This window comes from Phyllostomus discolor, chromosome 6 (assembly GCF_004126475.2).
Source record: "Phyllostomus discolor isolate MPI-MPIP mPhyDis1 chromosome 6, mPhyDis1.pri.v3, whole genome shotgun sequence".
NCBI lineage: Eukaryota > Metazoa > Chordata > Mammalia > Chiroptera > Phyllostomidae > Phyllostomus > Phyllostomus discolor.
In genome coordinates, this window is record NC_040908.2 from 101,060,340 (window position 1) to 101,076,230 (window position 15,891).

General features: G+C 35.5%; 1 protein-coding gene and 1 pseudogene across 1 annotated transcript in view; one reads left to right on the forward strand and one right to left on the reverse strand.

The window, feature by feature from the left end:
- PGR (progesterone receptor) overlaps positions 1 to 15,891 on the reverse strand; it is a 97,701-nt gene that overhangs the window by 50,549 nt on the left and 31,261 nt on the right. Inside the window, exon 3 of the mRNA XM_028516526.2 lies at positions 11,443 to 11,559. Within this exon, the coding sequence (XP_028372327.1) occupies positions 11,443 to 11,559 (117 nt within the window). The remainder of the gene's footprint in view (positions 1 to 11,442; positions 11,560 to 15,891) is intronic.
- On the forward strand, positions 8,411 to 9,437 carry LOC114500916 (annotated as a pseudogene).

A 15,891-nucleotide genomic window follows, 5' to 3' on the forward strand; every position in this document is an offset into this window, starting at 1 on the left:
CAAAAATATTTTTAGAAAGCTAAATACAAAAATCAAATAAATAAAAGTTGGAGGAAGAATATTTATAGGAAATGGACTTAAGCAATCCTTTCATTGTGTTTCAAAGATAAAGTAGCATCTAAGTTTTCTAAGTTTTAAGAAATCAGAGAAGCACAAAATCAAATAAGAGTGGAAATAAATTATGAAACACAAGATAAAATGAGAGATGGCAGAGAAAAATTAAAAAAATAAAAAATAGAGTTATTATAGATCCAAAAGCCTAATTCAGAAGAACATAAAAAGATAACTACAATTGCAAAAAACTAAACAAGTGACATGAAATTCAGACTTTGAGGTTTTGAGAAAAATCACCAAATGGAGTATAAAAGAATTAAAATTAAAGTGAGTAGAGAAAAGAAGACAGGTGTGGAAGACAGAAAATAGAGACAACCTATAGGTTACTTCTGGGGGCTTTGAAAAAGGGAAGGAACATAAACAAGAAAATCTTTGAAGATAATATTGAGAGAATACTTTCCTAATTTGTAAGGAAAGTTACATTTTTAGGTCAAACAGGGATTGCTCTCTTTCAAGAAAAATTAATGGATTAAGATAGAGCTAAATTTTGATGAAGTTACCAAAATTTGAAGATTAAGATACACATTCAGACAGAAGAAGCATATTATCTACAAATAAAAAATGTAGAATGTCAGATTTCTTTTCAGTTATGTTATATGCTTAGAGACAATGGCATTGTATTTAGATTTGTGGAAAAGGGGCTCATACCACACATTTCCCACATTTTAATATAATTTTAATGAATATTTAGGAGGCAAAGGAACATAGTACACACAGTAAACATCTTATTCTCACCAACCTTCCTCACATCACTTCTCCCTTCTCCCTCTATCCCATTCTAAGCAACACAAATCTACTTTTTGCCTTTGGTAGCTCAGATTGATAAATATCTTTTGTAACTTCAGCATGTTCTTAAGGTCATAGCCTCTATCCCAAATAGCTTACCAAAGCACTTCTAAAAATAAAAATAAATAGGATATTCCCCTCTAAGAGGAATAAAATGTCAATTGACACATATTTTTAATTATTTAGAAAATTTTTCTACCAAATGAAAATATACACCTTTTCTTGCAGATTATTTTCTCATGTGAAACATTGTTTGAAAGTATAGATATATACTATAATAATATTAAATAACTAATATGTTCATTGAATGCCTCTATTAGCAATAATTCTTCAAATTAATTTCAATGCCAGGATATCTGTATTTACTTTTCACTAGTTTCTACATATATTGAAAAATTTTAGAAATATATTTTGCATTAATATTAAAACCTTTATTTTGCCAATGACTATTTGCGTAAATGACATCAAGACATAAAAGTTATATTTTAAGCCACCACTTACTAAACCAAAGTACCGGGCATTGTGATGTATCATTTCTTTTACCCTTAAAAGAACTTTCATTATATGTTCTTAATAGGAAAGAAAATGGAGATGTGTAAAGGTTAAGGGGTGTGTGTGAAGTCCCACAGCTTTTGGTGGGAAAGTTAAAATCAAAACTTACTTGTTCTGACTCTATACCCTTACTTGTTATTAAAATGCTATACCATCTCTTACAGTGGTGTTTTAATCTTTTTCTAACCTATTAATAACAGTTAAATTTTTAATGTGGAATTAATGTATTTTATTAAATTGGCATAAATTTTATATAAACTTCTCTTACTGGCAATGTACAAGATTAGGTAACTTATAAATCTCCTTCTCCAGAACACCTAAAAATTATGGACAAAACATAAGCAACATCTTTTTAAATACATATCTCAAAGGTCAGCAAAATATCAGGAATCTAAAATGATGAACATCTCTAACCATTGACAATGGACATGAAAAGGAAGCATGTCTGTTTTATCTTTGACTCAACATGGTAAGCATCTTCTCTGTTCATTCTTACTTATAGGTCTCCATCACCTAGATTTTAGTTTGAAATTATTCTGCCTGCAAGGTACTGGGAACCTAGAGGCAAAAAGTAAATATGAGAAGTGGCCCTACACTGATAAAAACCCTAAGGTATATGGAAAAATAAAATAAAACCTCTTTTTGGAGAGAAACTCCTTAAATTAAGGCCACTCAGTTTCGAAAAAAAAATTTTAAACTTTGCAAAGCATGAGATTATAATCCAAAATGACAAAGGACACAATGAGTGAGAAGTAGCAGAAACAATAAACAGTGTGCTGAATTTGGCTCCTAGTGACTTGTAAAAAGTTATTAAGTATTCAGAAAATTTTAAAGACAGTTGTTAAACCATTGGTAGCCTGAAATTTGTATAAGGGAGTATTTATACTACAATCATTGACAAACCCTATAAATAAACAAAGCTTTTTTTAATACCACCACATCACAATGGCACAACTAGATCCTGAGTTATGAGACTTTGGAATTATTTAATCTAACCTCCCACTCATTTGCCTGAGACGGAAATGGAGAATGCACAAGTGGTATGTGCTTCTCCTTTGCTTCCTAAGTCCAGTAAACCAGAGTCTATTCTGCTTCCAAACAATAATAAAAATAAATACAAATTTTTTCAATTATGTTTGCAATTATTAAAGATATATGGTAATGAATAAAAACAAGAAAGGGAAATGGTATTAAAAAGAAATAGACAAATTTATGAAACAATCAAGTAGGATGTCCTAAAATGACCATCGGTAAAATGAAAGAATGGTGAACTGGAAGACAACTGAATTTATTCTGAATTTACACAGACTACAGCAAGAGAGGTAATTTTCTGGGTAATATTAAATAGGATAAAGAGATATGGATGATAAATGGGCTAGCCTAATAATGTCTCATAAGTCTTCGTGAGGTAGAAAGAGGCAATGAGAAGGAGGAAATATTTGAACACTACTGGGATGGTTTTGATCCTCCTAGTATTTATGAAAAAATATAATCTCAGATTTAGGAATTATGATGATTTCCTAGTAGAAATAAAACTAAATTTATAACCAGTTACATTTAGTAAAGTTAGAGAATTAAGTATGAAGCATTTTATACAAATATAGAGAGAATATTATCTCAAAATAAACTATTAAACCTACAGGAGAGTTCTAAAAAAAAAAAAGATACAAGCCAGAAATGCAGGTGTGGAGAAAAAAAGTCAATTTAAAATTTTATGATCAGCAAAGTCATCATTGAAAAATGAGGTTGAAATAAAGGTGTTTTCAGTGGAAAAAAAGAGTTTATTAGTAATAGATTTCCATAGAAGGTACTCATAAAACAATTTATTTTGAAAGTTAGGAAACTGAATGAAAAGTTGAGAAGAAAAAAAATCGAGCAAACAAATACGTCAACATGTAGGTAAAACTATTGGACTGAATAAAATAATAATGATTACTAATTCTGGATTGTGCTCTGAAATGAATGATGTTTATTTTTTCATGGCATTTCTACTATTTGTTTTTATTTCTGATAAAAATATTTTATACTGGATGACATAAAGTCTTTAGGCAATAATGCTGGACCTGTTGAGTAGAAGCAAAGGAAGACTGTTATGTTGGATATTAAAATACAACTTTTATGGTAGCCAGAAGGCTCTCTGGGAATTGGATGAGGAAACAGAGGATAAAGATCAGCAGGCAGTTAAGGAATGGTACAAATCTTTTAACATTATGAGGGTCATAATAAGAATTGCTGTAGTTTGGGTGGATTTACAGGCAATTATCCCAACATTAGCTGTCCTAAATTATGTCTAGTTACATATTACTACTTTGAATTAGCAAAAGGATGATGTTGCTGGGATCAGTCCATTGGGACTGTGCCCTAACAAACTCTATATATAGCACTAGCTTTAAGCAAGGAAGTGAGAATGAATACTCTAAGGAATATCCTTATTCAGGGTGAATGGGATGACATTTAGTCTGGACAATCAGTGATCAGAAAACAGTATTTGTCTGGCTTCAGGCTTTAATGCAGTGAACTGGCAGAGCAGTGTGGGTGGTACTGTCTCTGGGGGCTGCTGATTCAAAAGGGCTGGATAGAGAAAGAGATGTTCATAAGCAGAGGAATGTGATAGGTCTAAGAAGGTAAGTGGCAGGTACCATTCACAGCAAGTCCTGCATTAAAGGGAGGGCAGATAATTTCAGTTTTTGTAGTAATTAATGGCAGAGACTAAGCTTCTACTCTACGAAAAAAGGTGCTGTTGAGTGTTCCAAATTCAAGAATTTTGGAATCCTTCAGAAAAGGAATTGAGGCTTTGTTGGTTTCAAGTACAGGAAGAGAAAAAAGAATTTACTACATAACAGCCCCAAAAGTTAATCTCTTTCCCAACAGAACTGGGGTTGAATCTAGATGTAGGAGGAGGTAGGAGAGAAACTAGCTTTCTCACATAACCTTTTACAGTTTGAGGGTAAGGCTCTCCACCAAAATAAAATAAAATAAAAAACAACCCTATAAAAATAGTCTCCAGCTTAAAAAAATGTCAGTGAACATAACTATGTGTTTAATCATTCCTTCATGTAGAAAGCTATTACTTTTGAAAGAGCTACTTACCTTTATAATAGTTTAGCATTTTTACCGCAGAGCTGTATTCATTTCAAAAAAGTATTTTTTGTGAGTCATTATACAAAAATGAAAGAAGTTAGAGGTGGAACACTTAAAGTAGAAAATATATTACCATCTTCCAGGGTGTAACTATCTTTCATGCTCTGCATTGTATAGCCATGAACAAAATGCAAAAGTTCACTGTGACCGTGTGAGGGTGAGAGAAGTGATTCATTAAAAACAAGAATCATATGCAACTAAGAGACCAAACAGCTCAAACATAATTCTCATAATAAGAACAAAGCTGTTGAAGCCAGATTAAGAACCTGAAAAATCCATGTTGTGACACATCAAAAACATTGATAGTTTGACCTCTAATATTTTACCATAGTTTTCATTAAATGTTTTTCAGTGTTTGCTCTTGTTTCATCTTTTGTTATTTAAATGGTCTGTGCATCAGAAATGAGAAATCTGAGGAAGGCATAACAAACAGGAAGGCAGGAAAAAAGGGAGGAAGGAACGGGGGAATAGGATGTGGGTTCAATTTTCAGTAATGTGTTTGATAGTAGTGAACACATATCATTTACTTGTGAAAAGACCTATGTTGGGGATGGAGACTCTGAACTTTTTTACTTAAATAGGAGTATGCTATCAAAAACATTTAAGACCATTGTGCCAATAAAAACATTGTGGCAACAGGTTATCCATATGGGGAATAAAATAAAGTTATATTCCTGCTTGTCCACATGAAAAAATATCACTTGTAGACAGATTAAGGACACACATGTGAAAAACAAACTTTTAACATTTTAGATGATTTTTCAGTAGATTATCTGTCTGATTTCAGGGCAGAAAAAGATATAAAGGAAAACTATTGACATGTGTGATTATATAAAAATTAGAAAAATAACATCATAAAGGAGGTAAAAAGTGAAGACATAGTCTTCATGTAACTAACAAAGACTCAGTATGGAGTACAGAGGTAAGTTGTATGAATCATAAGAAAAACAACAACCCAGTTGAAAATGGCCAATGGATATGAATAGCCAATTCATGGAAGAGGAAATATAAATGGTCAATAAATATATTAACAATGTTTCCCTTACCAGTCATCAAGGACACAAAATTTTAAAAATATTAGATACAAATCTTATGCCCATTAAATTAGAAACATTTAAAGATCTGAAAATACCAAGTACAGGTGAGGATGCATCATAACAAGAAATCTAACACTGGAGGAAACAAATACTTTGCAGAGTGACTTGGTGATTAGGTAACATTTAGTAAGGTTAATGAACCAGAACTTCTCTTTCTAGATATATAACCTAGAGAACTTCTCAAACATATACACAAAGATACAAGTACAAGAATGTTTATTGCAGCATGTTTTATGATTATGAAAAATTAGGAATAATATCTATTAACATAAGAAAGAAAACCACTGTACAACATTCATAAAATGTATCACAAAGAAGTTAAAATGAAACCCTAGTTATATGTACATATACGAATAAATCTAAAAAAAATATTGGGTAAAAAAAGCAAGATTAAAATGTATAGTGCAATACCATTTATATAAAGTTTGAAAACATTCAAAATAATATTTTATTACCTATGGATTCATACACATGAGTTAAAAGTATGAAGATGTTGAACAATAATTTAGCTAAGTGATCTGAGAGGAAGAAATAAATCTAATGAGTTCAGGAAAAATATACCAGAAGCTTCAAAATATTTGTAATATCTTATTCCTTATAAAACTTAATAAAAATAAAATATTAAAAAGTGATCTGATGTTAAAATGTGAGTGATAGAGACATAGGTATTTATTTTAAAAAATATTTTGGGTAGGCTTAATATATTTCCTAATTAAATAGTGCAGAAGTTTTTATATTATAGGGAATCACAAAAATAGTAGTTCTTTCAGGGCAAATATTAAAACTTTTATATTATATGAATGGGTATATTTGGCTTAGGTTAGATTTCTAATTATAGTACATATCAATTCAAAAGGTGCTACATATCAAACATCTTAGATAACATGATGAACTCCATAAAGAATGACTGGCTGATTTAAAAATTGTCTCTACTGAAGCAGAGACCCTGCTGCCAATGATTTGTGAAATTAGTGTGAATAAAATTGTTCATAAAATGTGAGAGTAGAAATGCAATTCTTCCAAATCAATATACCTTTATATTTGTGCTTAACTAAATTAATATATTAATAAATTAAAAAATATAACTCAACATTTGACTGTTTCATCTACATTCCCAGAAATTTATGTATTCATTCAGCTAGGACACATTTGTATCTTCTAGTGGCAAAAATGGGGTGGGGGCTTGCCCTATGGTCCAATTAACCTGGGAATGTCTTTATTTACATCTGTTAGTCCAATTTTAATTATTGATAGTGCTCCCTTTCATTTTGGCAGTGTCCTGGTTGGGATGATAAATTTTATGGTCCTCAGCCATAAAAGGAGGTTCACTGACTGAAAGAAATTATGCAGGGGCGGGAGGAATCCATAATATTTCAGGAGAACTGGGCTTTAGGATGGCACCACGGGACCTTGGGAAAGTGATGGGAAAACAGTGAAATTAAGGACAGTGACTGGGCAGTGATAGCTATCTGATCACATTTCTCCCTATTTTTCCTTCTAATTCTGAGGCTGGGGCTATTTAGCCCTGAATTAAATTCTGCCCTTCAATGGAACCAGTTCCACCCTTACACAGAAGAAATAAGAAAACTGACATCAATTAAAACAGCTTTGCACCATGTGCTCTTGCTGGCAACCTTGCTCTGATGTTACTTTAGTCCATACCCCTGGAATGAAATCCATCCCTTTTACCCCAGTTTCGAGTTTTCTCCGAAGCCCTCTTCTTCTTATTACCCTGTTTCTTACTGAGTGCTTGTCTTGTTGCTAGCCAGACCCAAGTCTCTCTTCTGAATGAAACTATGTCTCAGTGTGGGGAGGTTTCATCATTCTACTTTGCTTATTTCCAATCACTTTTCCACTCCAATAGTATGATGATTACAATAAATGCAATTATGGAATGAAAGACTACTTCAAGAGTTAGCCGTCAAAAACAAACAAGCAAACAAGCAAAATATAACACGAGACATTGAAATTAAGAACAAGCTGACAGTAACCAGAGGGGAGGTTGGAGGGGATAACGGGGCATGGGGGGAAGGGGAAGAGTTTTCAGAAACATGTATAAAGGACACATGGACAAAACCAGAGGGGTAGGATAAAGGGTGGGAGGTAGGGATGGCTGGGGTGGGGGGAGTGGTGGGGTGGTGGTGAATGGAGACAACTGTACTTGAACAACAATAAAAAACAACTTATAAAAAAGAGCACAGTTTCTCTGAATGAAAAACACTACTTTAGATCACTACCTTTTTCCTTCTCCAAACACTCTTTCTGCATCCTGGAAATGACTATAGAAGGAAAAACTTCACACCATATTTCAAGCTCACTATGTATTCTAGAACTTGACACAGAAACATGCACAAAAAGACCTGAAAGAGGGCTTGAATAGTGCAGTGCATTTGCCTTTAAAAGAACTGGACTGCCTCATTAAATTTTCAAAACTGCCTTGCCCTGCAAGAAGTGAAAGTCTAAGTGCTGGAGCCCAGATAGAGCAATCATCACTGTACTTTCAGGACCTTCAGGAAGGTAGTGAGAAAGCAGTGGTGGGAACGACATGCAAACATATGGAAGATCTGCTGTCTAAATTGTTGAAATCAGGCTACTTTGAAAATATTCCAGTTCCAAAAAATGCTCAGGAAAAACAAGTATCATTGCAGGAACAAGTGCTGATAAAATGACAGAAGAAAGTAATTATCGAAGATGAATATGTCAAAGAGGCAGCATCTCTTATGGAACTTGCACTGCCAGAGACACGACCACAGGAGTTTCTTAACAGGTGCTACATAACAGAAGTAGATGATTCAAGCAAACAGGATAGAGAGCAATATTGAAAAGCAGATTATTTTACAAAACCAAATACCCCCAAATGTTGGGATATGTTTACTGAACCAGACGGTGAGGAGAAGAAACAGAACCCTTCAAGTCCTGGGAGACCTCTCTTAAGCACAGGGAGATAGGAAAGCCTGCATTTTCCTTAGAACAGAGGAAACAAGAGATTGCAAAACTCAGGTCCATTCCGCGTTAAGAATAGACGAAGCAGATGTCTCTAAACCCAAGCAAACTCCTAGCTAGTGGGAGCAAGAAATCCCTAAACTGCAAAGCAGGATACATTCAAGAGGAACAGAAGAAACAGGAAATTGTGATGCCTTGGCCAGTTCAGCTGGAGAAAGAACAGGATCCAAAGAAGTGAACCCCAAAGTCTTAGACACTGCCTCTGCAGAGTGAACAGGATGTTAGCAAGGCAGGCACCACTCCCATGTGTGAAGAACAGGATTCAAGACAGCCAGAGACTCCTAAATCCTGAGAAAATAGTGTTGATAATCAAAATCATCCCTTTATACCACAACCCCAAATTTCTCCAAAGTCCTGGGGGTTAGCTGCAGGAAACCTCATACCAAACCCAAAGATATGCCTAAGCCTATGCATCAGCCTATAGGTTCTTCCTCCACCCTTTTGAAGGACCCAGTGTTGAGGAAAGAAAAACTGCAGGATCTGATGACCCAGATTCAAGGAACGTATAACTTTATGCAATATTCTGTTCTGGATTTTGACAAACCTTCAAATGCCAAGTCCATCATCACAGCCACCTTCAACTACTCCAGGTAGCCCAGTAGCATCTACAGAACACAATCTATCTAGTCAATGGGATTTTCTTTAAGAGGCATTATAGGCTGTTTTTTCTCCAGTTACTTGTAGCTCAAATGCTTGTTTGGTTACTACCAATCAGGCTTCTTCAGGATCTGAAACAGAGTTTATGATCTCAGAGGCTCCTGAGGCAGCAGTTCCCCCAAGCAAGCAACCATCTTCCCTGGCTTCTCCAAACCCTCCTGTGTCAAAGGGCCCTGGACAGAGCTTCTGGTCACCTCCAGCAAGTAGCAGTAACTGTTAACACAACGTCCTTTCAAGCCACGCAGACAGTATTTAATGTTAATGAACCTTTGTCACCATGGAAAGAACGAGAAATAAAAGAGTCCTACTATTCACCTGGCTACAATCAAAGTTTTACTACAGCAAAGTACACAGACACCGCTCCAATGCCAACGGCCAGCTATATATGTAGAACAAAATGTTATTTCTCAAGACAGTGCAAGTTATCCTCATAGAACTATTCAAGCAATGGTATCCTTGCCTTTTACACCCAGCACAGACAAAAGTATTTCCCAGACCCTCTCAACTATTTATCAATAGCCAAGGATCTGTTAGCAGATGTGCTTGTGGTAGGAGATTACTAATACATATTGGTCCCCTGGTGGCTATAAAGGTTTTGGTACTAATAGAAGACCTCCTTCAGTTTCCAATGGGAATTATAGCCAGCTACAATTCCAAACTAGAGTATCCTGGAACACCTTATGCTTAAAGAAAAATAGTCACCAGCAGTGTTACAGGTGAAGAGGGACATCTAGTGGTCCATGGGCAAATTCAAGAGCAGGGTGGGGTGGTTCTGTTCAGGAGAGCAGCCCAGAGAGATACAATGACACCTATAACTCTCGGAAACAACAGAACTTTCAGGCTTCATTTCTTGCTGTTCCCATTAAATAATTGAAACACCACCACTGAAATCCATTTTTTTCAGATACTCGGATTTCCATTGTAAATACCTTCCCCCCTTTCCACTTATAAAGTTTCTATTCATTCTTTGCGAACCTCCTTTCTGAAGTTTTTGCAAACTCCCCCAGATAAAAATGATTTTTTTCTTTTCTCTGTTTGCTAACCATGTACGGTACCTCTCTTAAGTCACTTACTCTTCTGTTAGATAATTATTTTATTAGGGATTAGACTGTACCATACTCAAGGGCAGCAGGGACTGAAAGAACTAAGCAACTGCTTAACTCTGTGGGCAGTCAAAAAATATTGGTCTAATGCATGCCTTCCCAGAAGGTAACACAGAACACTTATAGTGTATTATCTGTTTTTAGGTGGTATATTAATTGAATATGTGTTTAAATAGTTATACGTTTTAAAAATGTATTTTAGAAAAACTGTAACTACCACATCAAACTCAGGATTTCAAAAATATTATTGCTTAGGAAATAGCTAAATGAAATGAATACTATATTAATCAGAAAAAAGAAGTGTTCAGGAGTGACTCCCTCCCCTGACATTCCCTATTAATTCACTCTGGTTACCATTTTCCACAGTGCTTATTATGCTGACATGTATATTTATTGTCCCGCACCCCCTCCCCCAGAATGTAGGCTCCACAAGGGCAAGGACTTGGTCCATTTTGTTTCATGCTATACTCCAGAACTTAAAATAGTACTTGGTAAGTGTAAGCATTCAACATACAGTTATATAAAGAGGACAGGGGAGGGACTGATGGAGAATGAAAGGGATGGAGACTGATGTACTGGACCAATCCACAGAATCAGCTTTTAGTCTGGGAGGAAATTCAGTGTTCTCATTTTACCTGTAAGGAGACTGATGCCCAGAATGGGTTAGTGACTTACTCAGGGTTACATATGCAATGCGTGCAGAACTAAGACTCTAACTCATGTCACTTAATGAAAGGTTAGTGGACACTCCATAACATTTACTTATAGGCAACAGAGATAAAAGGAGGTTTATTACTTCTCCTAACAGACCTTAACATGCTGGGAATCTATAAAGTTCATGGGATAGTATTGGTTGCTTCATTCAGACACCAATAATCAACACAGAAAAGCAAAGTAAGAACAAAGATAAATGAGAAAATTAGGATTTTCTGACCCACTATTGTATAATGTAAATATAAGTATATTATTAATGAAAACAGCAGCGTTACCTCCAAGGACCATGCCAGCTTGACAGCACTTTCTAAGGCGACATGCTGGGCAGTTTTTTCTGCGGATTTTATCAACGATGCAGTCATTTCTTCCAGCACATAAATAATTGTGCTGCCCTAAAATATAAAATGGTAAAATTATTTACAATATCTAAAGACCAATGGAAACTTTATGCAATGGCAATGGAAAAACAGGACAGGTACACATCAGCAACTACATGACTGGTCTCAGCCAGCCTCTTGCCTGATGTAACTGAATGTTATTAATGCTTGACAATTGCTCAGTACTGTCCCTGTGCCTTCAGGAGCCTCTCTGAGGGCACACAGCTTAGAAATCAATTTCAGGGCACCTTTAAACATCTTTAAAAATATGATCTCACTCACGTGTGGGGTATAAAGGTGAAACTTGGAGACACAGATAGACGGTAGTACGGTGGTTACCAGAGGGAGGGGGTGGGATGGTAAGGGGTAAAGGGGGCCAAATATATGGTGTCAGAAGATGATTTGGCTTTGGGTGGTGGGCACACAATGCAATATGTAGGTCATGTATCATTGTAATGTATACTTGACATGTATATGACCATAGTAACCAATGTTACCCCAATAAATTTAATTTCAAAATCTTTTTATCCAAGATTTGTGTATCTTCTTAATGGCATCAGCATCAGAATGCCTTTAGACCTTTCTGCCATTTCAAGTTGCTGATAACCAGTAGTTATACAATACAAAATAGTCATTGCTTGGGTCATGTCAAATATCCTGAATCCATTCTTCCTTCCTTCCTCCCTCCCTCTCTCCTTTCCTCCCTCCCTCCATCCCTCCCTCCCTCTCTTTCTTTCATCAGTCATCTAGACCCTACACTGGTTCTAACAAGAGGAGAGAACAGAAAATAGGAAACAAGATTTTCCATCCTATATAAAGAACAAGCTTAAATAAATAGTGCTTATGGATATAATTATTGTTTGAAACAATGCTGTCCTATTCTCTACTCCTAGGTCACAAATATACTGGGGGAAAAAAGCCTGAAATACCACCAGCTGGAATGCCACAGACTTTTCTCATTTCTACTTCTTAAATGATTTATAACAGCATTTTCAATGTTTCAGAGAAAGAGTGCCCCTTTACTAGGGCTCTTAACCTGTGTTCCTGAAACCATTCCTTCCTGCCTACTTTCAAATTTTCCCCCACCAACTTCCCCCTTGCTCTTTCAAAATCTTTAATCTCTCCTTCTCCAGTGATGTCTCACTTTCCCCTCAAGTTTTCCCATTCCAAACACTCCAGCATCAAATTGACAGAGAGAGAGAGAAGGAATTCTGTCTCATTTTAAATTCTCCCTGACTCCATCCCTCCCTTTGTCATCAAAGTTATTGAAAAAGTCATCTTCATCTTCACTTGCATTTCCTAATCATCCAACTGTCATTACTTCTCAGCATACTGAGAGGTTTATAAAGTAGCCGATGTTCACTGTCCTTATAAAGTGGCTCAATTTCATCAAAGATTTCTTCATTCCTAAATACTGTGGATTCTTTCTTAACATTCTGTGTAACTTGCCACTGGTAATTTCCCTCCATGCCTGACTCCCTGCTTTGTTTTTGGGGGAAGGACTCTCATGACTCTTCATACATCTTTCCAAAAGTCCCTTTTAAGTTCCCTTTGCCAATCCCTCTTCTTTGCCAATTCTTTTTATTTTATTTTATTTTAATTGTTGTTCAAGTACAGCAACAATTCTTTATATGGTGTATTTTACTGTACACACTGTGTTGGTAGTTTCATTATCTTCTCATGGCTCCAAAATCTCATCCTGAGCTTTGATCTTCCAACCATCTCTCTGTAGGTAGCTCAAACTTTGTGTATAGCAATTATAGCAATTATAATTTTTTAAATTTAATATATTATATTATGAGAGAAATTTTGTAACACATTAAGGAAATTCAAAACAGAAAATCATTTGTAATCTCATTATTATGTGACTATTTTTGTTTTCATGTTTCCTCCCAATCTGTCTATATAGACCTATAATGTACATAATATCTATCTGTTAATATTTGTTAAGTAAATTATATATAATTTACAAAATCCTTATTCATTCAGCAAGTATTTATTATTTATCAAATATGTCCCAACACTATTTTCCAAATAATACCTTTTCCCTACTTAATTGAAATGATACTTTAAATACTGATACTGAATGTTAAAGAGCAGTTACTAAATTCAGACTGTTTTTTGAAAGCTCAGATGCACAGCTTACATCCATAAGATAGTAATAACAATAGCAACAGACAATTATTAAGCACTTTGTATGTTAGGCACCATTACCAGCTATTTGCATACATTAACTTATTTAATCGTCACAGTGACCTTGCAAAGTATTGCAGTCCCATTTCATAGAGACTTAACTGAGGCACCAAGAAGTTAAATAATATGCCTAAGATCACAAATTTTAGCTTAATTAACCTGAGAAGTAGTATAGGAATTAAGAGTATGAAACAATATTACTTAAGTTCAAATTTCAACCCCACTATTTATTAGTTGGGTGATCTTTGTTTTCCTTTCACTAAGTGAAATAAAGATAATATTAGTTCCTATGGTTGCATCAAAGGATTATAGGAGCTCATGTAAGAGTTTAGAATAGTCTGGTGTATAGCAAGTAATTAATGAATGTCTACTATAATTATAATTGTTATCTCATCACTAAATCCCAAATATGGTTAGATGTATCCTAAATACAGCCCCCCAAAATCTATACCTAGTCAAGTTATTCAGTTTTTAAGGCAACTGAAAGACATTTTCAAATATGCAGAAAATCAAGAAACAATGTCCTGTTATACTCTTCCTAAAGAGGTTTTGAAAGATGTAACCTAGCCAACAACAGGTGAGTACAATAGAGAATGTATAAGGGAGAAAGTCTGGTATGAAAGAATTAGAAATGGGTTGCATATAAATTTAAACACATGCAGATGCTCTTTGACTCACAATGAGGTTACACTGATCCCACAGAAAGTTGAAAATATAGTTAAGTCAAAAATAGAGTGGTACCTTGGTACTCGTCATTAATTTGTTCTGGAACTCATGATGCATGCTGAAACTGACAGGTACTGAGCAAGTAAGGAGTGATGAAGCATTTTCTCCTGCAGGGTGGCATTGTGATTCACAAGCTCTAGCAAGTGCGATGAGTCCTGAGCAAGCACTGAGTGCTGAAACGTATTTTTTCTCTTTTTTCTCATCAAAACTCGACAACTACAAGGTTTGATGAGTTCTGGAGCTGACAAGTACTGAGGTATAACTGAACATTTAATACATTTAACCTACCTAACACTTAGCTTAGCCTAGCCTCCTTGAATGTGCTCAAAACACATTAGCCTACAGGTGGGCAAAATCATCTACCACAAAGTCTATTTTATAATGAAGTGTTGAATATTTTATGTTATTTATTATGTATATTGCTTTTATACCATTGTAAAGTCAAAAAATGGTAACTGGAATTTAAAGTTCATGAAGGACTGGGATTTGTGACCTTGGGCCCACTGGGAGAAAGGCATGTGAACTGAATTCTGCATAAAGTGGGGCATCTCAAAATGCTGTCTTAAGCATGAAAGTAGCATTAGAAAACATTACCAAGATATGCCAGTGAAGCCAGAAATAAGCCTAAAACTGTGGGTGGGGAAAAGAGTCATCCATGACTGAAAACAAAACATAAACTTTGGCTTTTATGGGAGGTAAATTTTCACTACTGCATGGCATATGAACTTGTGCCAAAGAACATGAGAGACCCGTCCAGAAAAAGTTCAGCTATTGTTAGTGTAACACGAACGGTTTGCATGACTTCTATGTAACCTGGCAGCCAAGGAGAGTGGACTGGAATGTGCATATGTGAACAATGATGACTTCGCTGTGCTAGTCAGTGGGGGCAGTAGAAACCATTGAGTGAGTGTGTGGTACTGTGTGGCCATCACATTCAAAATGACTTAGCAAGTAAAACAACAAATCTGCATCAAATTTTCTGCAGAAACTATTCAGATGATTCAGAAGGCCACAGCTATGAGAACTGGTGATTGGCAGCTTCACCACAACAACCCACCCACTCATGCATCACATCTTGTGTAGTGTTTTGGTGAAACATCACATCACTCAGGTGACTCAGCCCCCCTACAGCCCAGATTTGGCACCCTGTGATTTCTGGCTTTTCCCCAAACTAAAATCACCTTTGAAAGGGAAGAGATTTCAGACTGTTAATGAGATTCAGGAAAATATGACAGTGCAACTGATAGTGACTGGGAGAACTGTGTGACTTTTAAGGGGACTGAGGTGTCATTGTCCTAGGTACAATGTTTCTTGTATCTTGCATCTTCTTCAATAAATGTCTCTATTTTTCATATTACATGGCTGGATACCCTCTGAACAGACCTCATATACTGTTCTAGGGCCATTGACATTCCCAGGGTTCTGGAG